Raw genomic sequence first — 25,894 nt, 5'->3', positions numbered from 1 at the left:
GCTCTCGGGGACATGCTGTGACTCTTGGGGATGGGGCTATGCAGGAGCTGGACTTGGTCATCCCTGTGCGGCCCTTCCAACTCGGCTTATTCTGTGGTTCTGCGATAATGCAGCAGAGCCTGGAGCTGCCATGGACTTCTCAGCCAGTCTGAGCAGTGCACACTGCTGACCACGGCTCGTCACTGCCGGCCGGCACACACCCGGGCAGCGCGGGCTCCGAGCCCCATCACAGGCACCAGCCGGCATTCCCGGCTGCTCCATCACAGGCACCAGCCGGCATTCCCGGCTGTTCCATCACAGGCACCACCAGCCATTCCCGGCTGCTCCATCACAGGCACCAGCCGGCATTCCCGGCTGTTCCATCACAGGTACCACCCGCCATTCCCGGCTCCCTCCCGGCTGCCCAGCCCCGCCCCCGAGGCCGCGCGTGCGCGCAGTGACGCAGGCGGGGCGGTGCCGCGGCCGGGGCCGCGGATCGCTCCGTGCCGCCGCCCGGCCGGCGGCCTCGCCCGGCGCCCCGCGCTGCTGTGTGCGCTGGCTGCCCGCTCCGGAGAGCGAGTCGTGGCGCTCGGGTTCCTCTCTAAAATGGTGCCGGCAGCCTCAGCGCGGAGCGAGCGCGTGCGGTGGCGGATTCGTGCCAGGAGAGCGGGGAAGGCTCTGCTGCTGCCGAAAGGGAGGACAACAAGCTGGGTGTGAGGCCTGCTGACGGATTTAATTTCTTGGGTGTGACAGATTCCAGCGGGAAGGAGGGGGGGTGAGGGGGAACCTTAAGTGCTTGAAGATCAGATCCTGCATTAATTACTTCGTTCCAAAGGCTTCAAATTATTTTTTCAGTGTTGGGCTGGATGGTTTGACATGCAGATTTAAAATAAAGACATTTTGAATAAGGAGCTCTTTTCAGGAGAGAGAGATGAGGTAGTGATCTTGGAAATCTTTTGTTTCTGTTTTTGTAACGTGCTCTGATTTGGAGCAAGGTTAAGCCCGTTTGCTTAAAAGCAGCTTTCGTCCATCTTTCTTGGAACATCATTTTTTGCTTTTCCTGTTCCCCTGTTTTTTTCTTCCTCTTATTTTCTGGCTGTAATCAGGGAAGTAATTAAAAATACGTAGTTACCCACGTTTAGTAGAATTAAAGCATAACAGAAGGCAGGTTTGTGCCTCTTTGGCCTTGCTGATTGGAAATAACATATTCTTGAACTAAAATTAGAAAATATTTGAATTCCTAAACTTGAAAACTCAGAATATCATTATATTACAATTTATTATATTAAGGTAGTTTGTATATTACAAATAAATGGTAGTATGCTGATATGCGTGTATTCTTATGTCAGAATATCATTATATTACAATTTATTATATTAAGGTAGTTTGTATATTACAAAGTAAATGGTAGTATGCTGATATGCATGTATTCTTACGGCTCTGTGTGTGTGTATATATATTCACTTGCCCACTTTTACTATATGTTGGTCCTAGGGTAAGAAGCTTGACTATGAATTCAGAAGGTTTTTTAAATGCTATAAACAGACTACAGTCAATAATAGGAATGTGATAGCGGGTAGTATGAAAAGCTCTGTGAAAGTTGTGCGACATGTAATCGCAGACTGTCCAGCCAGGTGGGCATGTAGTGTACTTCCTTAGCCTCCACCAAGTTTGGAGCTTGCCAGTATATGTCTCTGGGTTTGAATTCAAAATCCTTGTTGCAGTTTTTTTTAACTCCTTGGGTTGAGCAATAAATAGTAAAAGAAATTGCTGTATTTAATTTCATGGATAATTTCTTAAAAAGTTGTGTCAAACATGAATGTGGAAGGTTCAGTGTTGTGGAAATTTATTTCTTTTGTAACACCTCTCAGTTGTAAAACTTTTCTGAACTTACTGTCCCTAGAGAAAATCAACAGGTAGCAGTATCTTTTCTTAGTGAAAGATGACTTCAGAAAGGACTTAACCACTGATAACTGCTCTTACTTTATGGCAGCTTAACATACCATAAATGGTACCTCCAGAAGCAGAAAACTGAGCTCTTGTTTGGCTGTTTTTTGTAGACAATGTAAATACGGTTCAGTTATTAGACTCCTGGGCTATCTCCCCGAGGGGAGCTAATGCACACCTGGGTTCATCCTCACTAAACTTGGATGAACTGTGACTTGTGATTATTTTTGGAGGTTCATTATGACTGACAGTTGGCCACATAAGAATTTCATAAGGAAGAAAGAAGAAGAAGAGGAAAATGAGGTTAAATCTTAGGTATAAACTAATTTACCATAACTAGTTGTTCAAATAGTATTTTCATTTACTGCAAATTTAGAGAAATTCCTGTAGTCTTTATCAACATAGGAAACTTTAAACCAGAGCAAATGGCCTGACAAGTGTAGCACACATTAAAAAACTGTTCTGCTGGCACATAACACTCTTTATAGTGTTGCAGAAAAAATTTGCGTTAACATACTCCTTAAAATCTTTAACTCCATTTCCTCTTTTTAAGAAAACTCAATTTTAAAAGCTGGTGAACCATCAGTACATCAATTACTAAAAAAGAAATTTGAAAAAACCCAAACTGTTTCATATGCAAAGGATGTGGAAAACTTCTAAAAGAAAGACGCATGGATTTTGTAACATTTATTGGAGCTAAAATGAAAGGAAGTTGTGCCTAGCTTACAAAATCACTTCTACATCATAAGATAGTGCTAATTTATTTTTGTAAGCAAATTATTATTTTGGAAGTAAATTTGAGATAATCATTCTTGGAAGTTTCTTGTGACCATTGTGGATCTGATAATGGCCAGTGAAATGAGTTGACCATTACTGCTTCCCTGATGCATACCTGTTTGGAATTCTTTCAAAGCATGTGCTCTCCTCCTTGGGATAATGATTAATTAGGTTTTTCATCTGACTTTAATATTGTCATCCTTGAACTTGCAGTTGGGTTACTCTGGGGTGGAGGAGAATCACAGGAATATTTGCCATGGCTGGTGCATGTGGAATGCTGCAGGAAAAAGTAGCTATTAAGAATCTGGACAAGGAGTAGGATGGAAGAATGTGTGTTTTAAAAAGTATTGCTGATGGCTTAAGAGATCTAACTGTTTTACGTTGTCCTTGCTGCCATGCAGAGCATGCCAGCCTATGTTCTGTAAGAAAACAATATTATGTTAATATGCATGTGGATTACGTAACGTGCCGAGAAGAGTTTGTCCCTCTCTGGGGGCTGTGCCCAGAACTTAGGACATGGGAGGGAGTGGCAGAGTTGTTAATACTTGCCTTCCATGGATGTGCACTTGAAAGCCTGTTAGTGCTGACTGTCTTTGCCTAATTCTGGTATCACCTGAAGAGTTTTATTGCATCTGGGAGAGATCGGAGATAGAAAATACCAGTAGAACCATCAAGAAAACTTTGCACAGGTGCTGTCTGTTGACTGTGGGGACAAACCAGCTTCTACTCAGGAGACATGGCTGCTATTGCTTTAGTCCTTCTGCTTACTGAAGATTGAAGAGAATAAAAGGGGGAGAAGGGAAGATTGTTGTCTGCTGTCAGAAATCACCGACTATATAGGGAGAATTGGTGGAATTGGATTCTGTCATCCTAATGAAATCATACATCTCTGTTTAGACTTGCAGTCTACCTTGTTCACTTGTAAAATTGTACAATGGACCAAGGCAGAGCTGAAGGGACATGCATTCTATCCTTAGTTTAATTTTAAAAGTTTGTAAAGTGAGGGAAATGCATTGGTCTCAATGAGACTGTATACCAGATTGTCTGATCAAATACAACTAGCTGTGCTCATCACAAGGGAAAAGTCAGAAATTAAAGACATTAAGGTATAGATTGTTTGACTGTACAAATTAGTATCTAATGCCAGTTTAAGAACCCTCTGTGTATATCCCTAAATTACAGGGGGCTGTAGTGTCTAATTAGCTATCCCTAGATGATATCTGACTGCAAATAGGAAATCAAAGTTGTGAAGAGCCATGTAAAGTGCCTTTCATCCTGTATCATTCATCTTTTTAATTGCTGGCCAGCCAGCATTTTCCTAGGTGTTAGTAAGCCTTTCAAAGCTGGTTTCTTAGGATGTTGACTAAGTTTATTATAGCACTGTTAGGTTTGTGTATACCAGATTCTTCTGCTTGTGTTCTCCTCTGTTTGGACTACATGGGTTGTGCATCTGAGTTTAATCACTTTCAGTATATTTTTTAATGCATTTGCACTGTCTGCCCTATAAAACGTTTGGATGTATAAACCTGTATAAAACATTTGGATCTATAACATCCTGTGGCAAGTTCAGGTTGATTATCATTTGCACACAGCTTAACCTTGTTGGTTTTGATCTGGTCTTCAGCTATTTTCTTTTGACCCTTTATTTTTATATTGGGCAGGAGAGAGCACAATCTCTATGCAACTTCTCTGAGCCATTCATTTTGTAGGCCTTTGTTTTATTTCCCCTATTGGCTATAACTAGCCTCTAACCCAGACTAAAGAGGCTGGTCTAATCAGTTGTTGATTATATGGAAGATATTCCATGTATTTTTAGCTTGCCTTTGTCTGAGCTGTTTTTTACTTTACTCAGAAGGGGTTGGATTTTTTTTTACTTTTTAGGGTTGATTTGTTGGTTTGTTTTTTTTAATGTTAACTAACCCTGCTCTTTTTGTTTTTTTTTTTTTTTAAAGTTAACTAACCCTGCTCTCAGTATTTGAGATACAGGCACAAATTAGTTCTGTTAAAAAACAGAACACAATAGTGTTCTGTTTAGGTTTCTAACTATTTATTCATCCATAGGGAGCATTAAAGAGTCCAGCTGATCTAAAGTAAACTGTCCTATATCCAGATGTTGTTGTGGGTGGCAGTTACTAGCCCAGAGACTGTGATTCCAGTAGGAACCTTTGCTTTATATTGATCTCTAAGCATTGCTTCTGCTTATTGTACATCACAGTCCTTCTCCAGTCCTTCAGTTAGCCCTTATCTTCACTCGTATGGCTTTGTATTGTCAACAGTCTTCTTCCCCTTTTGTGAGGTAATTTATTAACATATTGAACAGCATAAACCAATGCAGGTTTTTCCTAGGGATCTGGAGGTAATTTTCTGTAGGAAACTGCTTAGGCAGTTTATGGCTGTTCCTGAGATACTTGTGCATGCAAGAGCTTTCCCTTTTTTTTTTTTTTTGGTTGGTTGCTTAGTTTCCTCAAAATTTTAAGTGAGGGACTTGGAATCTCAAATAGAGTCTATCATTTAGTTGCCCTTTATCCATGTTGTACTACCCCATACTCTTAATAAATTCTATTAATTCTGCAGAGCAGGAGGCCACATATTTATAGAATAATTTTGTCAGAACGGGCCTTAAAGATTTTCTAGCTCCAATTTTCCTACCATGGGAAGGAAGGGATATCTTCCACTAGGCCAGATTGCTCAAAGCCCCATGTAACTTGGACTTGAACACTTCCAGGGACAAGGCATCAACAGCTTCTCTATGAAATGTGTTCCAGTACCTTACCACCCTCTTAGTAAAGAATTTAGTTCTAATATCCAAGCTGAACCTGCCCTCTTTCAGTCTGAAGCGATTACCTTTTGGGCTATCATAAATGCTCCTGGTAAAAAGTTCCTCTCCAGCTCTCTGTAGCCCCTTCAGGTACTGGGAGGCCACAGTGGGGTCACCCTGGAGCCTTCCCTTTTCCAGGCTGTGTTGCCTTAGTGACAGCCATACTGAATCTTTCCCATTATATTATTTGTTTGTGTCCACTAAGTCTATTCTTGATTACGTTGTTTACTAATTAGCGCAAGAGAGATGTCAGTCTGCATCTTCCTTGAGGCTCTTTAAATATTGACTGTGTTTTCTTTAGGTGCTTTGTCAGCTCCAAGGGAGCTAAAAACACAACTGTTTTATTACTGCTTAAATGTTCGCTGCTACTTCTGCATTATCTGAGACCCTCAACAGATTAAACTATGGAAACCTCTTTAAACTGTTGGACAGTGAAGTAATACAAAAGGATTTTACTTTGCTTCATCAGATGTTCCTTTATATCTGATAATCTTTTGACCTTTTGAATTTATTTTACAGTTTTTAAGGAAAGAATTGATACTTCTGTTGTTTCATTCTGTTTCAACTGGGAGGCTGGGGAACGATATAGTCTTATGTCAGATTTGTTAGAGTGTAAAATTGTCTTAATTTTTCTCCTGGACACATGCAGCCTTTTGTAAGGAACTTCCTTCCATCCGGAGTCCTCTCTGTCCTGTTCAGATAGCTTCAGTTCGGGTATTTTGAGATGTTAGATGCTCTTTAGAGCCCAGTATTAAAAATGGGTATGATAATTTAATTGGATATGCTAATTTCCTTGGTAAGATATTTTTTTCTATCCTTCTAATATTTTACACTTCTTTTAAGCAAAAAGTATTCTAGTTATATAGTGCTGTCATTTATTTTGGTGATCAGATTCTCGTATACTGCTTAGTGTGAAAGATAGGGTAGATTGAGATAATTTGTTAAACAAGGAAAAATAAGGAACAGTCACTGTTAGGCATGAAGAATTGTAAGCTGATAGTGTGTTATGGGAGTAGTCACAAAAATTATTCTTCAGCAATGAAGATTTGAGATTTTTTAGCATCTGATGAGGTGGCTGTGGGTTTAACTCTGGTGGTTGGATATTGTCCCCCCCTAATATTTTAGTTTATTGCTTTCCCCTCAGTATTATTCTCAAACAGTGGATTGAAAAAAAAAAAAGTCAAGACTTTTTCCAAATCCTCTTCATCACTGATCTGAATAAAAGGATGTATTTGTTTGGATTTTAGGATTGTTTCATTTTTCTTCAAAAGTCCAGTTGTTCAGCATATGCCTTTGTGTTGTGCTCCAAGTACAAATTTTAATATGCAGCCCATTTTGAGTCCAAATAATGGTTTTAACCAGTGTGATAAGCAGAGGGAAAGGTGTTTATGTGAGGTTTTTTCTAAACTTCAGGGAGAAGTTTATTTACAGGCCTGTGTGGAGAGCTAACAAAGTGATCACTCCTCATCACTTTTCATATTGTGAAAAAATTAATGAACCAGTCTTAAGCCAGACTGACATCTGGAAAAATATTGGCCACAAGCTGTTAAAGATATTGCCCTAAATAATGCTGCCATTTCCAGTTTTTGCTGTAGTCTGAGGGCTCTATGTTCCCATCTTACAGGGTAAGGGATTCTGTCAAATTTCCATTTTTGAGAGAGAAATCTCAAGTGAAATTCTTTAGTACTGATCCAATTCTAAAGAATACCAGAACATTTGAAGAAGTTTTTTTTCTTCCACTGTACTCTACAAGAGGGATTTTAATGTGCCTGAGTATAACATCTGTCTTGTTTGAGTCTACCACCTGCTTGTTTCATTTGGTGGCCTTTAACTACTGCATGGATCTTCATGGCTAATAAGCTGTTTCCCATCTGGCTTATTCAGTGCTCAGTGTCTTAGTCTTTTAAATGCTGAAGTTCTTAATGTGAAGTAAATCTGCTACATAGAGTGAAAAGGATAGGGCTGCTGCTAAAGGTTGAAGGGAGATATTGGGGCACTCATGTTGAGACCAGAGTTGTACCTTTTAGGGGAAAAAACAGTAATATTGGAGCAAGTGGTTGTCTTTTTTAAAAGTAGTGTAGGATGTTTTGCTAAATAAAACACTTCAGGAATAGTGCCTCTATGATGATGTAGTAGTTGAACCTAGTCTCAAGCAATGGATCTTCTGATCGGTTACAAAACATGCAAAATCATATGTACAGCTGTCTCAATCTTGGTGTTGAGAGTTGAACCTAGTCTCAAGCAATGGATCTTCCGATCAGTTACAAAACATGCAAAATCATACAGCTGTCTCAATCTTGGTGTTGATTCTTATAGAAATACTTGCATATTTCAAGACAAAGGACTTTAGGCATAAAATAAAGTTGTGGATTTTAGTATGAAAAAAGGCCAAAGCTACTTTGACAAAAATGGGAGGGGGAATGTACATTTTCCAATAAACTAAGGGGAAGATCTTTCACTCTTTTTTTAAACCTTTGTTATTTTGATGAAGCTTGCTTTCTTCCTCAAAAACAAGAATCAGTTTTTTAGCTGCCTTTCGCACTTGGAAACACATGTGAAACCAATTATTTTTCTTTAGGTGGTAGATGGAATTCATAGTGTGAGGAAAGAGTTTCATAAATTGCCCTATTCTTTACTTGAATTCTTGTTTGTATGGCACCCCTCTGTGCTGGTGTAGAAACTGGTGTGAAAACAAAATCTCTGCCTTGGTTTCTTGGGGTTATTTAGGTTTTGTTTCCTCTTTCTTGAAAGGTAAATAGGGATTTTGAAATTCTCACCATGTTAATAATAAGGCCTCCAGCTAACATGTTCTAAAGGATAATGATGTCTTGGGTTATATCTAGGATGGAAAATCTTGCAAATAGTTGAATTCTAGTGTTGCTAGCTGCATTTGCAGAAATCTGACAGAATGTTTTAGAAAATACAACTAAATATCTTTCCCTTGAGAGCAGGTATTTGAGAGATTATGGCATCTGAAGCTCACAATGTTAAGAAACAGAAAGTCTTGCTTATTGAAGGTCATCCCATTGATCTCCCCAGAAAAAGAATCTCTTCTTCCACTAAAGAGATCATGAAGGAGGTAAGCTGTTTATGTTGTTTGTTGGGTTTTTTATGTCCTCTGAGAAAAGTGAAGTAAAGATTTAAACTATTTTATAGTTCTGAGCAGTCTAAATCTAGAAGCACAGCACTACTAAACAGTTGATATTTAGATGTGCAACAGAACTTTAAATTGTTTATATAGCATTTATATTATGAAAAATGTGTGTTGTGATAGATACAGGCAGCAGCTGCACAGATCAGTGCATTGTATCGCCCATATGAGCAGTAGGTACTGATTGTTGCAGTCTTACCCAGGTTTGCTTTTTTGCAGTCTAGCCAAAAATGTTTCAATTCTGTCATGAAAAATTCTGTCTTGCCAAGAGAGCTACATGGCACAAGTGAGAGGTGGAGTAGGTGAAAGCCATTCATTGAAATAGATCTGCCGTATAATTACACAGCTTCATCTAGCACATCGATTTTCACTGGGTTCTTGCTACTCAAAAATAGTTATCATAACCTCTTACGTGTGTTACTGGCTGAAGAGTAAGACAGTGGAGTGCAGAGGAAGCACTGGAGAGGCAAACTTACTGTAAGACCTCTTCCAACAGTGGTGAAGATGTCAGTATCCTCTGTTTATTGAAATTTTGTATTAAAACTAACATTTTATGACGTGTGTTACCAAAAAAAGATCATAATATTATCTTGCTGATGTGCACAATCTAAATGCTACCATTAATGCTAAGTAGTATAGATGGGAGTGTTTGACCCTTTGTAATAATACAGCTTTTTTTCTCTATTTGCTTTCTCCCAGGGTAAGAAATCTCCAAAACAGCTGGCTTCATACACAAACAGGTAGGAGGGTTGTGCTGTGTGATATCTGAGCTTAAAGTGTTGCAGAGGTGGGGAGAAAGTCACAGTTGGAATTGATTATAACACCAAAGCAAACACAAACAGGTGATGGGTCTTGATTTTAATGACAATTCTTGGTTCTTATGTTTTCTTCTATAATAATGAGTCTCTGCATTAATAAAAAGAGAGAAGAATATTGGTGGCATGACTTCTGATAACCCAAGTGTCATTAAGATATGTATGTATTGGGGGGAAAATGGTTTCAATGATCTGAAAGCTAAATTCATAATTATACATATATGTATAAACTTACTATTTTATTATTTGTTTTTATTATTAACTCATAATTATACATATATGTATAAACTTAGTAATGCAATTGATTTGGTTTGGATCACCCTTCACTAAAATAGTGCTTTATTATTGCAGAGTAACAGTTGGAAAAACGGTGACCAGTCCCCTCTCTCTTTTCAAAGTGGTATATTGTAAAAGGAAAGTTCATTGTTATACTCCAAAGCCTTGTTACAGAAAGAAGCTGTGCCCTAAATCTAGGGGCCGTGACATGGCAAATAAAGAAAATGAACTGGCTTGTGCAGGGAATCTGCCAGCAAAACTCCACAACAGTCGGACACACTTGCTGAATTCTAGTGACTCTGGCTCGTCTCAAACAGAAGGCCCTTCATCCAAATACAGTGCATTTTTTTCAGAGGTGGGTAGAGTTGGAAGAAACTCCAGTTTAAAAAAGAAGTGTTTGTAGAAATTAGCTGTGAAAGTTTTCTTTCTTTAGATTAATTTCCTTCAATTCTGCAGATATCAGGTCTTGTGATTTACAATCTGTCCATTTATGGTGATGCAGTTGTCAATAGTAATAGTCCTGCCACTTTTCTTCATATTTGTGTCAGGTCAGAAGCTCAGATCTGCCAGACTTGACTGAGTTAAAATCATACCAGCACCAAAGGAGAGCGTTGTTTTGACCTGCTTAGGTTTCATGAACTGGCAGGACACATGTCCACATGTGTGTTTATAAAAGTGTAAAAATGTTAGTATATCAGTGAGAATAAACTGGTGAGGTAGATTAGGACAATTCTCAATAGCAGCATCAACTTTATGTGAAACTAACTTAAGTGTTTGTATGAGCTTTATTTCTTGTTAGGGTTGGTTGAGGAAGCCTAATGGATGCTTGTAGGGCTTCTGAAACTGTCTAAAAGGCCAGATATTTAAATTAAGGGGATTTTATGACAAGGAAGGCCATTTAAGGACCTTAATGTTGAAGTTTGCATTTCTGTCACAATAGATTTTTGTTACTCCTTGGGGCTTGCATGCGTTTAAGGTGAGGCATGGCAGGGAAGATAACATCAGAAACTATCACCATAGCATCTTGTCACAGTGCTGTAAATGTGGGCTCTAGTAAGGAGAAGCCCTGAAGGTGCAGTCTGCAGCACTTCTGCATTTGATGGTTTCAAGAAAAGAGCAGAATAGTTACAATAAAGAGGCTGCAGAAAGATGGGTAAAGAAATGAAAATGGAAAGATTCATTTTCTGACAAGAAAAGAGCAGAATAGTTACAATAAAGAGGCTGCAGAAAGATGGGTAAAAAAATGAAGCTAAGGAGCAGATCACTGGCCTCTGGTCACAAATGACTATTTAACTGGTTTGAGAGATGTGTGTGGCCCTGCAGTGTTCATTCCAATCCAAGGTCTAATTAATTAAAATGCCTGAACTTCATTCAGAGAGCAAGCTTTTTCAGAAATGAACCTTTTCTGTTGGAATTTGGAATAATGCATGTAATTACTTGTGTCTAAATTGTGTCAAAATTAATAATCATCTAAGTAAAAAGTTCTTGGAATTGGTGAGAATTGTAGGTTGATGCTCATAAATGCTCATTTTAATTATTTTATGCCTGTCTTAGCTGGTAAATATTTTCGTGACTCCAAGGGAAATCTATGTGTTTAAGTCTATTCTTAGATAAATTTCTAAAACAGACTCATCAACATACAGGTAGAATATACAAGATTATATATGAGTAGCTTAATGTTTTATTGCTGGCTACTTAACTTGTGGCAACTTCTTATATTTTTAAAAACATCCAGGTTTCTCAGGACCATGAAACTATGGCTCAAGTTCTTTTCAGCAGGAATCTGAGACTGAACGTAGCTTTAACCTTTTGGAGAAGGAGAAGTATAAGTGAACTGGTAGCCTACTTAGTGAGGTAAAACAAGTCTCTTCTTTTATATCCTTAAAATGACAGCAATCTCAAATATGCCACAGTATTTTTAGCAGTTCTGTAAATGTTGTGACTTAGTTACACTTTTAAAATCATAGAGGAAGCATATACCTCTACTACTAGTAGTAGGATCTACAAGTAACACTTCTGATTTTATTCTTAATGTTTCTAGGATACAGGATCTTGGAGTAGTAGTAGACTGCCTTCCTGTGCTTACGAACAGGTACAAACAGAAAAAAGTGGGGGGGTTTGAACCCGCTTATAACAACACTGAAGTTCAAGCACTTCTGAAACATCTTGTTTTTAAGTTTACAGGAAGAAAAACCATATGTTTCTGTTGGCTGCTGTGTAGATCTTTTACCTTTAGTGAAGTCTCTGCTTAAAAGCAAATACGAAGAGTAAGTATCAGCTTGGGATGTTTTTGAAATGTTATTACTTCCTGGCTATGCAGAGCCCTGGAAATCAGTGGTTTTTAATCCTCTGACTTTTGTTCCCTCTGCCCCTTCTCCCAGCTCTGCCTTTCTCAGGAAATGAGAAAACTCTGGATTGGAAGCTTTCATCTGAACCTTTATCCTTTAACAAAGCAACAGTGCAGAAATTCTTTTCTGCGATGTTAGGGACTTGGGGGAGAGAACTGGCTTTGCCCTTATGCAGGTTTATTTATCCTAAACAGTAAAAGAGAATAGCACTAAGGTTTTAGTATGCTTTATCACATGTAATCAAGGCAGAGCTTTCTTCTACTTTTTCAACAAGAGCTTCAGGCTACCACTTAGAAATTGCAAGTGTAAGCAAGTATTTAAATTTACCAATTTGTCTAAATTTTGTTTCTTCCAGAATAAAAATGTGTTGCTTTCTAAATTGCTTACAAAGTTATCTCAAGCTTTATTTATCTGGTCTGTAGCTAAATGCGGGGAGGAGGGAATGCGTAATGTGTCAAATGTGTTGTTACAGATATGTGATAGTGGGTTTAAACTGGCTTCAGGCTGTCATTAAAAGATGGTGGTCAGAACTATCAGCACATACAGAAAAGGCAGAAGATGGGTGAGTATAGTCTTGGGAAATATTGAAATGTGTTTCTGTAGTCTCTTGTAATTTTGATCAGTAGAAGCACAACTTGCCTACAAAAGGCAAACTTAAAATTTTGAAGTTAACTATGCTTAAAATACTTTTAAGCTTTAAGTTACTGATGCTGTTTTTCTCTTTATTGCTACTGTTTTAATACATGTAGGATGTAGTCATATCAAGGATTATACCAATGCTGTAGAAGTGTATCAAAATTTTTCAGATCTTATGGCAATATCTATTGTATAGGCTAAGTCTATATGCAGTATTAATAATTAATTTTAGTAAAAGACTACTGAAATGTACTACCTATATTATAAAGTGATGTTCATTCTCTTTCAGAAACATTCATATTTTAAAACAACATCTAAGTGTTTTGTGGGAGCAGGAGAATCATCTTACTCTGGTTCCAGGATATACTGGCAATATAGCTAAGGTAAGTTCTGGTCCCAGTTATGGTTGTGTTCAGTAATAAACATGGTGTATCACTTATGGTATTCCTCCTGTTTTACTTAAGCTAAACTGTGGTTGGACAGAAACACTTCTACTTTAGTTACTGCTAATGCTCAAGTATATTGCATGGTTTTTACAGAAATCTGGAGTTGTTTCCCTATAATAGTTCTGTGAATTAAAATGGTAATTACCCTTAAGCATCTCCTTAATAACAAAGTAGCTAATAGTAATGAGCCTTAAAATGGATGTGAAAAAGGGTTCAGTTGAGTAGGTAGACAGATGTTTTCTCTTAGATCTCTTGTCCCCATTGTTGTAAGTATAATGGAGAATCTTAGCCCAGGAATGTCATTGGTATTTGCACATCAGGTGACAGGGGCAAGTGACAACATACTAAATTCTAAAGCTTATTGCTGACCTAATGCTTAGAAAATGGTACGTTTGTGCTGAGCAGAAGAGCCTTTCTAGCTGAGATGAATCTCTTCTTGTGGGTTGTGGTATCAGTAACATAATGAAGTGTCTGGTAGATCCATGTTTTGCTGTTTGTGCTCATCTCTATAAACATGGCTTTCTGAGATTGGGCACCAAAAGTTATACTAGGTAGAAACCTCTCCAGGTGGAGGGACCTGATGAAGGTGGACAGTGAGAAAGGAGTTTCAGCAGACAGTTGGTTGTGTGCAGGATTTGAGTGAACTTGAAAGGAGCTTAAAAATTGCATCTTTTACTTCTATCTTAAGGAGTTTTGGTGAAACTATAATTCTGTGCCTACAGAATTGATTACTTTGTGTCAAACCAGTAAACTCTTTCCTTTTTTTCTGGGACTGCTGTGCGCCTGGGACTTCAGTTTTGATGCCCTTACAAGGATAATTACAAAATTCTTGCAGCATTTCAGTCAACAGGGATGCAGAAAAACTGAGTTCTAACTCCCAGCGTGGGAGAGCTATGAGAGCATGTAGACTGCCTAGTTCTTTTGCTGGATCAGAATAGCTGCTATAGGTAATGTCAGTTTGTTTCTCTAGAGTTCAGGTTCCTTTCATGTTCATTTGTTCTCTGACCAAAGTCACCAGAGCAAGTCAGAGCAAAAGTAGTACAAGAATGTTGGAGGGGTTGGGTGAAGGAATGTCATACATAACATGTTTTAATTACATGATCATATGATGATGATCTTTCCTGCTCATGCAGGGAGCAGAGGAATAACAGATGAAACTGATAGCTTTGAAAACTAATCCTACTCTTCTGGCAGGCTTTTTAGTACTTAAAGAAATGTCATTGAAAACATTAATTGAAAGTAATCATGAAGATAACTGGTTCTGAAATTTGGGCAAATATAATTATTCTTGTCCTGTGGTCCTGAGGTTGCCCTGCTTCAGACATAGATTTGATGTCAGAGCTATAAGTAATGTGACAAACACTTTCTCCTTTTTTTCCTTCTAGGATGTAAATTCTTATTTATTGCAGCTACACTGACATGATGGGGGAACAGTGTGCTTATGTGGTGAAACAGTCCCCTAAAGTATCCCTGAATATGTGCTGAAAGCCTTTTGAGAAATACTGGCAGAAGAGAACTGAACTGTCAAGCTGTTTAATGAAACCACTAACAAAACCCTAACAATCTACTTCACATTGAAGTGGAAAAATGTCTAGTAGGAGCAACTTTTACTTCAGTGAGGTGAAAGTGCACTATGAAAACTGTATGCCTTTGCTGCATTTGGGATTCGTTCAGTTACTAGGTATTCCTTTAAATGCTACTGTACCTTACAACATCATCGCATAAAAGAAGATGAACTATACTGTCATGAAGACAAGACTGCAGAATCAGCTATAAGGAACCAACAAAAACAATCAGCATTAAGAGCTTTTAAATGTCTCTTTCACAAGAGAACTCCAAAATGCACAACTATCTTCCAATAACATAAAAAAATACAAAAAACTTTGGGATATTCAGTTACTTCTATGTTTTAATCAAATTATTAAAGACAGTTTTTGTTTGCACTATGGAGAAACTATACAGCAAAGATGCCTTAATTACTAGTGTTTCAAAAAGCCAATGTGTTAAGATACAAATAGCTATTATGTTCAGATTGTGATGGAAAACTACAAAAATCAGGGTTTCACATTGTGTAGTTAATGAAACATTGCACATATACAAAGATTAATGTATGAAAAATATTATAAATACCTGAACTTAAGCTTGGGTAAACAGTTATTGCAAATGTCAGCAGAATGGTGAATTTATGTCTAACAAATGTTTTTATATTGTATGTGGATTTCTAACACAGTAATCTTGTTCTGTATTATTCAAACTACATGCAAATAAGTAAATATATTAAGTATATCTACTGTTTTTTCTTTTCAAGTTCAAAAAAATCAATTTCTAGAATAATCTCTTCCGCAGTACTTTTTATCATAGATATTTATGTCTCTTGTTTGAAATGTTTACAGCCAGATGAGGCCATGTTATTCAAATCACACCCTTTTTATACTACCTCCTGTAAGAAACTGACAAAGAACTTTTGCAAAATTGGTCAAGTTCTAACCTCATCAATGGTGGCAGTCATACCAACAACAGCATTGAGAATACAGCTATAAACTTTTACTGTCATATTGATAATGCTTTTCTACTTTAAAAACTATATCTTAATAGCTCTGAGGGAGTCTTAATCTTAGGCTTGCTGTTGCCTTTTTTAATTTTGTGATTAGGAAGCATGCTTTTTCAACTAAAACTTACAAAGTGCCAGCTTTTCACTTAAAAGTATACATGCACAGCATATATGACCAAATAGACTACTTCCTTAAAAATAAGTACTTGCAAGGGTTGTTTTCATACCTAGCATTAAGCATGTGCACTTTTATTGACATGCAGGAGAAAAGTCTTTTGATAGCCGCAAAAAGTTTTTGCTTTACAGATTAAATTAAACTCCTGTAGTGGTCAGTAACTTCAGGCCTCCTGTTGCTTAGTATTGTATTTAGTTTATGTATCGTTGTTGCTGACTTCTGAAGGCCAACTAGAAATCTGTCATGAGAACTTGGTGCTTAGTTGTTTGACTGTTCTGTAAACCACCAAAGGTTTTGCATTTCCTAGGGCAGTCAGTTACAAAGAGTTTCTGGGGCATCACAAAACTGCAAACTTCGTGGGACAATTTGGAGACATACACATAGCCAGTCTTTTTTCTAGAATTGTTATGTATCATTGGAGATATTTCATGTTCAAAAAGTTTTGAGATAGGACTTTTCAAATGCTCTTACTATCAGTTAGAAATCTAAAGGAACTATAGTATGACAACATTCTTGTATCACTTTACTGTTCCACTGAACACTTAAATGTAAAAGTAACAAAGTCTAGTTTCGTCATTTGGGTGGTAGTTGCTGAAACTCTTAAGATTATTCCTCAAGGACAATACTGTTTATGGAAACTCAGATTTATTTTTTTTTAATAGACAAAGTAACTCATGGCCATTTATTTCTGATAGTATAAAAAAGTATAGTTGTAATTGATTAAAGGGATACTGTAGTATTTAAAAATCTAGCTTGAATGTAGATTTACATACATGGGTTTATAATGAATTCTGTATGTGGCCACAGAGTTACCAAATCCTAACTGTGGACAGTCCTTTTGTTTTACAGGTGAGGTAAGATTGATTTGAGGATCATTACTGAGGAATACCTAATAATGCATTCTTTTTAACTGCCAAAAGTTGTATTTTGACAGCATCAATAATACAGTATTAAACATTGTCATTAGTATCTGTGCCTTATTTAAAACGAATTTTTTACTGTTTTCAGGCAGCTACTAGACTGTAAGAACAGGGTTCAGGTGTCTGTATTATGAAATTATTTTTTCCATCATGTTCTTAGTGCGAATAGTTTCAATGAATTAATATTCAGGCTCAGCTTCTTGTATTCTTTTTAGTTCTCAGATGGCTAGGAATCAGTTTTACTGTTACAGAATGTACATGTATAATATCTGGTCGAAGTTGGCATGAGTTAAATGTCTTAACAGCTGTGTAACTGCTAAATTCATATAGTTGTCTCAGTGAATCTAAGAATTAAGTCTATGAGTTATCCCATGCATAAATAATAATCTTTGTGATACTTTCTAAAACTGCTGTTTCTAGGATGTGTCAGAAGATCCAGACATAATTAATCCTTTTCCTGTGTGTTCTTGTGATGCAGAAGCACGTATGTACTTGAGGATGAAGGATGCCTCCACAAAGCTGTTCTTTATGTTATATCACTTGATATGAAACTGATGTCTTTGAAAAACACTGTCTTTTGCCTAGGTTCCCTGAAAGTACTTGAGGTTGTTTTACTGAAGGAGTACTTTTAAGTGTGACCCAGGATTTGCCCATCCCCTAAACTGCAATTAAAGAATCCTTCTGGCAAATTGTCTCTTTCTGCAGGGCTGAAAAAAAAAGTCCAGTATTTTGTAAATGGAAGTGGCCAAGTTGAGGTATTGCTGATAGCTTGCTGAAGAGTGGATGTGGAAAAAGCTATGCCATTAGTTAGCTGGGTATGAAGAAGTTAGCATGTCTTAATGATTATGTATGTCTCTGTTTTGAAGGAGCTATGCCTATTTCTCAGGAAAGAGTCCTCTACTCTTGGACCACACAGGTACTGCAGTTCCACACTCCTTAATAGTGCTTGCAGATTGTTGCTGGCATTAAAAAAAAAAATAGTAGCAGCCCTTCAAGAGCTTACCCTCTGTAGTGAGATATAAATAATTGTTTTCCCCTCCTGTAGATTGCTTTATCAGAGTCTGCAGTTTTAACACTTGAGGTGCAGGAGGGATGGGAGAGTAGGAAAGGGCAAAGTATACATGCCCTATGCTGAGTGACATCAGCCCCACTGCATTATAAAGCAGGCTGTATTTTCATGTTCTGGCATCTGAAGTAGGCAAATTTGGAGTTAAACGTCTTCATGCATTTAGCATTGAAGAGTTAAAGATTTTGAAGATGGATGCTACAGTGTTAATTGTGATTTTTTTGGGGGTTTTTTTCCTTGAAAGAGTGGACGTTCTTAGTGTGGAAACTTAAAAGTATCTTATGTGACACTTATATTTTAGACTAGCAAGTGGTTGCTTTTGCCAGTTCATCTTGCCAGATCTTCCAGTTCTACAGAAGACTGAATGTCTGTCTTAATGTGGAGATTTGCAGCTATTTTTGTGCCTAGTTTTCTAGTGCAAAGTGAAACTAGTCAGCTGTTTCAGAATACAAAACCATGCAAATTATGGTACTGGTGTGAAGTTATTCCAGCTTTGCACAATGCAAATGCTGAAGTTCATGAAAGCAGTCAATTCTTTTGAGAACTTCATATTGAGCTGATGTTGCATTAGTGAAGGAAAAAAATGAAGCAGTTTTTAATAGCCTTGGTAAAAGCCAGACAGTGTTGTCTAATTTTTGCCTTCAGTCTGCCATCCTACACACAGTAATCATTGTAGGCTACAGATAAAGATTCACAGTGAAAATAGATTGAGCATGCTTGTGTTATTAGTGCTTTATGTTATCCTTCTTTAAACAATTAATGTTTATTCTAAGAGTTAAATAACTTGTTTATGTCTCGGAATGAGACTAAATGCAACTATTTTTCTCCCCCTTTCCACATACATTCTTTATGACTTAATGATGTTGTTTATTGCTCATCTACTTTAAATATACTAAGAGTGTTTCTTGTCAGAAGTGAGGAGGGGAAGATGAGAATTCTAGCAAAACACAGGGCTAGCTATTTAACATGGTTCAGTTTGAAGCAACTGTGAAGAATTTCCATCTTTAAAACTTTTCACACAAATTTTGTTAATACCTACGAATTGAAGTGTGCACTCACAGCTCTAAGTTTGATTTTGAACTTGGTTGGAAAAAAATAAAGTGCTTTTATTCTAAATAAATGTAGCTGCAGTATTGTTTCTTTTCTTGTTTTTTTGCATTGAGTACTAAGCTGGACTCAGATGCTGACCTGCCATGAGCGAGGCAGGAGGTGTAGCACTGTCCCTTAAAGGGATAAAATGGAAATATCCACCTAGTCTTCAACTATTGCAAACCTCAAATATTTTTGTTTCTGACAGGGGTTTTGTAGTATATCTCTTTATGTAGATTGTGGCTGCTGATCATTGCTGTAAAATGAGATCTGCTGTTTTCAGCTTGAATGTGTTCCGTAGTGGTTGTGATTCATAGGGATCACTGCTTCAATTCAGGCAGTCATTACTTTGAATGCTATAGGGTAGATGGGCAGCTGAATGTTGGGGTCTCAGACATCTGTTCTTTGTTGTAACAAAACACAAGGACACCACATTTATCTTTCCCACCTTTTTATTCTCCCCTTATTCTTTCATTTAAGTGCTTAGAACCATTTGTATTTTCTTTGGAAAGTGATAGATGCCAAAATGTGATAGAATGCTTTTACAAACATGCGTCTGACTTCTTTTCACATCGTTCTGTGAATGACAGTTTCCTGTGGATTTGGGAAGGAGGCTGTTTTCTGTATGTATAGGCTTGAAATAAACAGAACTAGTGGACATTACTGATACTGTAATTGTATTCTTGATACTTTCTTTTTTACATAAGCACTATGTATATTGTGAAACAATTAACCCTAATCTAAATATCAAGATAAAGTTACATTCCAAACCTGCCTGCTCTTACAGGTGTAAGTGTTGAAATATATATGCACCGTAGTATCATACTTTAAAGTTACCTGTAGACAGTTTAAAATAGCTCTTGTAATTTATGATGTCAAATTGAATCTGTTGAACTTCACTTTCAAAAAGCCCAAATTATGTTTGAATCCTGTAGTTGCCACTTCTACTCATTTCAGATATTCTAGTGCAGTAGGTATTCCACCTTCAGAAAAACAGCTGATCTTTTTGTCTTTTGTGATAACAGGCTTTGATTACATCTCTTCTGCATGAGACAAACTTCTTAAAGAGTTAAATAATTTTTAGGAGGGTTTCCACATACAAGAAATCTATGGCATGTTTGGTTCTAAATGGGGGAATTGCACAAATACAGGCAGCTGTTACGACTACACATTTCATTACTATCAGGTTGTCTTTTCTCATGTGTATCAGCTGTCCTGTTATCTACTTAGTCTAGATAAAAGTGGAATGATGGATTATTGGGGAGTTGAAGTCTTAATAGCTCTTGGCTCTAAGAAGCTAAAACTGCTCTGTCCATTCTGATGAAATTGCTACAATGAATGCGGAAAGGAGCTATTTGTTCTGTGTTTGGTTTGGAGAGCAGGAATCTCTTAATACTTTCTATGTCTGCTAATAGTGCTTTGTCTTGAAGCTTAAAGGCGTAAGCATTTATGTATATTTGCTTAAAATTTTAGTTATTAAAATAACAAGTTTGAATGAACAGGAAGAAAAAAACAACCTTGCTGCATTAGTTAGTTTCTGGGTGTAACACCTGGATGTTCTGGATGGAACACCTCGTGTTCCAGCTGCAGGAAACAGTAAATATACAGAAATGCAGTTAACGATTATGGTACAAGTAGTGATAAAACATGGATTTTCAACATTGTAAGGTTTAGGCTGTTACTAGTGAAGCAGTAAAGCGAAGCAGGACTAAAGAAATAGGTGGCAAGTTTTGTTCTTAGCCTTGTGTTTTGGTAAGTCTGAAAAGCTTGGCTTTCTAATCAGCCAAAATGAGTGGTGATCGATGGGAGTGTTAATTCTGGAATAATTCTCTGCCAGCAGCCAGCATTAGCATAAGAATAAGCAGAGTAGCTGGTTGTAAAGTGAACCCTGCCCGCCAGAGCAGCTGTCTCTTCACATCTTTTTTCTTAGAGCCTTTTGCCTTTTTTTCTTTTTTTTTTAAGATGTTACAGTTCAGGTGTTTTTGGATAAAGAGAGCAGGCAGGAAGTTTTCTAAATCTGTTAGTTGGATGATGGCGTAGTACTGCAAGAGTACTAAAAATACTATCCGTGAGTGGTGGCATCAGTAATTATTACAGGGGGTGGAGGGCTTGAACACAGGCACACTCTAATCAGGACTGGCCAATGTGTGCTGTCCTGGGTGTCAGTGTAGTGAATTGCATAAAACTGGGGAAGGAGGAGTGTTTAAGATACAGTACAAAAATCCCCATTACCTCAAAAGAGTGCGTGTAATTGTTGGGAGATTGGGGCATGATGATAACTGAGTCTTTCCAGTCCTGTGTGCCTAATCCACAGCAGTAAGGCACTTCACAAAGGAGGGCTGGAGACCTGATGCTCACAGAGCAGTCATCTTTCCTCATCGTTGCGGCTTTTCCACCCCTCTGACATGTTGGGGCACATCTCCTTGGCTGAATTTCCAGCTTCACATCCTTGTCACTTATCCAAGTGAGAATAAAATGCCTTCATATTTGGCACACCTAGTTTCCTAAGTGATGTCTTGTCCCTCAGGTCTTCCAGGTTCTCACTACAAAACAACTTAATGCCATTGAACTGTGAAAACTCAGAGGGTTAGGCTTGAGCCCTACACACAGCAACTGTGGAGGCCACTATGATATTGAAGATGAAGCTGTTGTATTAAAAGGGTTTGTTTGTGTATAAATGTTTTTTAAACATGAAGAGAGAAGGATGCTGAAGCTAAAAATCCAGAAAGGGGGGGTGGACAGACCCAACAAAAACCACTAAACCACAAACAGCAATTCAAAACTCAACCCAAACAAAAAAAATTAGAATTCACTTGTCTCTAGCATAAAGTAGTGCTGCAGCCAAATGACAACAAATGCTGCCCTCCATTTTCCATTTAAAAGAGAACATAATCAAAGAGTCTCTGACATTACAAATTCTTTGGGATTTTTAGGGTTAGTGCACTGTGATTTAGTTTAATTTCTAAGTGAATATTTGGTTTGTGACCTCAGCCACCTTACTCTGAAGGGCTGTAAATAAGAGGAGAACGCCCTTGGAGCTTTTCTTCACAACTGGCAGCTTGCTAACTTCAACTTTTACCTTCGGGACTAGTGAGGCGTATTTCAGCATTTCTGTTTGTGTTCATATGCAAGATTTGGCATACACACTTCTGATGCTGCTTTCTTACTTGATAGTTCTCTGAGCTCTGGAAAATGAGCATTTAGCCTCTGGTGATTCCTTCAAGTTTAGTCTGGTTGAAACGGTTCTGATACCAAGGATTCTGCTTATGTGAAAGGAACTGTAAGACCTCTCTTCCTTTGTAAACTCACCAAATCTAAATCTTGATTGTAATAGGTTTCTGTATTGAGAAATCATTAATTTATAGATCTTAGTGTCCTCATTAATACTTTTTTTCTGACAAAATTGATTTATCTGTGGTTCCTTTGTGGTATTTACTCACATATAAGATATTTTCTCTTACTAAGATATTTTTCCTACCTTATAGAGTAGTTTCTACCCATTAGCCCTAAGGTATGTCTCCAAGATATTGCTGTCCATGTGTTTCTGGTTTAGCATAATTGTCTCATTTTCCAGGCATTTATATGAGGTTGTCTTTTGGCTAGGAAATGGATCCAGAACTTGAACTGATTTTAATAGTCCAAAATAATATCTTCACTGTGTTTAGGAGCAGTACAGTTTTTGATGAAAATATCATTTGTGCTGGCTTTGCAGCAACATAATTGAGTTTTATGGTCTCAGCACTGAGAGACTCGAGTGAGAGGAAGAACTAATTTCAGTCAGAAGACTCTAGCAAGCCCTGCCTTTTGTTCCCACATCTGGTAGTGAAATAAAAGGAAGATAAGCAGCAATTACTGATTTAAGGATGGGTTGAACCCAGCCTTAGTCACAGCTACAGTCTCATATGTATGGCTGCTTCTCCTCATGGCAGTGCCAGCAGTCAGCTCTGCAGAGCTGTGGCTCTATGTGGGGCAGCTGCAGCATTGCTCCCTGATCTGCTTTGTGAGCTTCAGACCCAGCATCATCCCTGCTAAGAGACCCTTTTGGTGAACCCTTTGTAGGATTCTTTCCTAGCTGAACTGCCCTTAGAAGATGTTCCAAGCTCTCATCTAAAGTTGTGTCAATAATTCAGTTATAAGAGAACTTAGTTTTCTTTCTTGTATGTGCCTGTTCGAGGTTAAGACGTGACTGTGTGCTTTGCATGCAAGGAGAATCTTCTAATTTTAAATGCACAAGCTCAGAGTTTCTAATCTCCCTATGTTTTGTCTGCCACAGAGACTGTCCAGCCAGATACTGGGCTGTGTAAAAGCCTGCAGTGGGACTTGCTGGTGGTTCACCTGAGCTCAAGCTCTCTGTGGCCTTGCTGAAGAATGCTCCTCTTCCAGGTAGCTGCACTGCAGCCTTTTAAGAGGTCCAGCTGCTTTTTCATTGAGCATCGCACTATCTCATGGACAAAGGAAAATCACATAAAATAACATTATCACTTTCAGAAATGAGCAGAGTGGTGGGTTTGATTTATATTGTTTCTTTTCTATACAAGTATTACCTGGGACCTCAGTGCAATGTATATTTTTGTGAAGAGTTTATGCACTGTTTCTTCCCTTCTCTGTCCCACCCACCTGTCCCTACAACTTCTGCATGAAAACAAAGCAGTCCTGGCAATTACTTGAATTTTTCCTCCTCCTAATATCTGGACATGTCAGTATCTAAAAACATATCTCTGCACTTGCAAGAAGTAATTCTAAACTAGACAGCAGAGTCTCTGTCAGCTGGAATGAACCAGTTGTAAGATGCTTTGCTGAATTCTTCAGGCTTACAGGAGACAGGAAAAGTTGTAAATTAAATCCTGCAACAGTCTTTCAGTGGATCATAGTTACTTTATTTGCCTAAAATGAGAATCTAAAAGCAAAGTACAAAGTTAAATTCAGGACTTCTTCTATCTGTGGCAAAGCTACAATTTCCAGTGAGCCCTGGATTTTACCAGCCATAATACAGATCTTCCCAGAGGAGCCTGCTGTCAAATATATTTACAGTACATTTATAAATAATGAAAACAAGTAGCTAGAGGAAAGAAAAGGCATTGCAAGGTCACTTATGCTGTTATTTTCTTCCAAAAATTTATGAGAAATAAAAAAAATGAGCCATTTTTATTTAGCTCAGAAAATGGAGAACGGAGACATAGGCTTCCAAACCCATGAATCATATGGCAAGTACAAAACTTCATGCTGCAATTGGAAAGACTTTTTATGATAATGCTAGTATTATAAATCTAAAAAATATTTCATTTAACCCCACAGGGCTTATTTGAGAATTGGCAAATCCTGCATCAGGCTAAGTTATTAAAGTTTAAAAAATAGGTATTAATACAGATGGAACCACTGTACTCCCATAGGACTCTTACCTCTACTCTGAGGCTGACATAGATACATTTGAGTCAAACAGGAACTACTACTTATTACAAAGCTGTTAATCATGTAGCCTTAATGAAACTGTTTAGCACACTGAATAGCAATGTAACAACGCATAGAAAATTAGCTTGTTTGCCATTGATTAATGATAGATAATGTGTGCAGTTCCCCACAGTGGGACATTTGAGCAGTTTTCTGTCATGTACAAACTCAGGTTCATTAAGGCATGCCTTTACTTGCACAGTCTGATTCAGCATAAAAACCCACACAAACAGGAATGCATTTTAAAGATAAAAACAAGATTCATATTTAGCTTACTGAAAGTGTAATGGAGGTGTAATGAACCTCCAAATTATTTCATTCAGATAAACAAGACAAAGATTAAAGGACAGAAGAACAAAAGTTGCTTATTTCAACAATAGCTTGAAAAGAGTTACAGGAGAATTACAGATCAGTGCATTGAAAGAAGACATTAGGAAAAAGTTACCAACAGTTATTCTTCTAAGTGTTGAATTTCAAAGAAATAGCAACTTGGTAAACTTGTTTAGGTATCAGCTGTGTGCGTGTAGGGTTATGTATCTCAAATGCCAGCTTTGTACAGAAAAGGTGTGTACAAATGGACTTAAAACCAAGGAGAGTTACAGTTCTCAGCTTCTCAAAATGGACAGATTTTGTTTAAAATCAAAAGGTTTCAACAGGTACTGTGGAAGACTGACTTCAATTCAGAGCCACTGTCATTTTGTCTGTAAATTAGAAAAGGAGTTTAAGACCCAGCTTTGTTCCTTTTGCTTTGTCAAGTATTGTGAGCTCACAGGTTTTACTACTTTTCATATTTAGTTTGAGTCTAGATTTGTTAATAGTACACACTGTAATAGCTTTTGTTAACATTTTTAATACGACAAAGAAAATGTTTATCATCAGAAATTGCTACTCCAATTCCACTTGCATTGTTATACTTTTTAATTCCACTAAAAACTGTGTAAAATAAAGCTCCCCTACCACCCCCCCAAAAAAAATCACCAAACCAACAGTAAATGAAATGGTGCAAGTCAGTGTTTAGTGGGATTTTTCATTCACGTCCTTGAAAACCAGGTTAATAGTACACACTGTAATAGCTTTTGTTAACATTTTTAATACGACAAAGAAAATGTTTATCATCAGAAATTGCTACTCCAATTCCACTTGCATTGTTATACTTTTTAATTCCACTAAAAACTGTGTAAAATAAAGCTCCCCTACCACCCCCCCAAAAAAAATCACCAAACCAACAGTAAATGAAAATGAACAGTAAACGAAATGGTGCAAGTCAGTGTTTAGTGCGATTTTTAATTCATGTCCTTGAAAACCACCATCAGCTTTCTGATAGGCCAGAAATAGTTTAACTTCCAGCCAGGAAGAGGATCTCTGCTGCTTTTGGCCTTTCTTTCTTCAGCTCCTCCTAGCACAGAAGTAACAGTAGCATAATTTAGGTAACTGCTTAATGCTGTCTGAATT

The 25,894-nt window shown here is 37.6% G+C and overlaps 1 protein-coding gene across 4 annotated transcripts; it reads left to right on the top strand.

Moving 5' to 3' along the window:
* Positions 1-508: 508 nt before the first annotated feature.
* On the top strand, positions 509-25,894 carry KATNBL1 (katanin regulatory subunit B1 like 1). 4 transcript variants are annotated; one of them, XR_005627084.1, is made up of 11 exons: positions 509-690; positions 8,473-8,600; positions 9,372-9,412; positions 9,839-10,118; positions 11,499-11,617; positions 11,805-11,855; positions 11,941-12,030; positions 12,584-12,673; positions 13,037-13,130; positions 23,268-25,252; positions 25,493-25,894. XR_005627084.1 is itself a non-coding variant. In XM_039705192.1 (9 exons), exons 1-9 carry the CDS (start codon positions 8,487-8,489, stop codon positions 23,331-23,333), a joined length of 945 nt encoding a protein of 314 aa, XP_039561126.1. In that variant the 5' UTR covers positions 7,912-8,486; the 3' UTR covers positions 23,334-25,427. The 4 variants fall into 4 exon arrangements, 2 of the variants coding, with proteins under 2 accessions (XP_039561126.1, XP_039561127.1); XR_005627085.1 differs by lacking the exon at positions 509-690 and adding an exon at positions 14,579-14,639 and having other exon boundaries at positions 7,916-8,600; positions 25,493-25,893; XM_039705192.1 differs by lacking the exons at positions 509-690; positions 25,493-25,894 and having other exon boundaries at positions 7,912-8,600; positions 23,268-25,427.

This window comes from Passer montanus, unplaced genomic scaffold (assembly GCF_014805655.1).
Source record: "Passer montanus isolate IOZ18808 unplaced genomic scaffold, ASM1480565v1 scaffold18, whole genome shotgun sequence".
In the NCBI taxonomy this organism is placed as follows: Eukaryota; Metazoa; Chordata; class Aves; order Passeriformes; family Passeridae; genus Passer; species Passer montanus.
This window is presented reverse-complemented; position numbering and strand designations above follow the sequence as displayed.

Coding starts and splice junctions, on each gene's coding strand:
- KATNBL1 (XM_039705192.1), top strand. CDS start 8,487: ATGGCATCTGAAGCTCACAATGTTAAGAAACAGAAAGTCTTGCTTATT. Junction 11,618..11,804: donor CTGGTAGCCTACTTAGTGAG/GTAAAACAAGTC, acceptor TAATGTTTCTAG/GATACAGGATCTTGGAGTAG. Junction 12,031..12,583: donor CTTAAAAGCAAATACGAAGA/GTAAGTATCAGC, acceptor GTGTTGTTACAG/ATATGTGATAGTGGGTTTAA.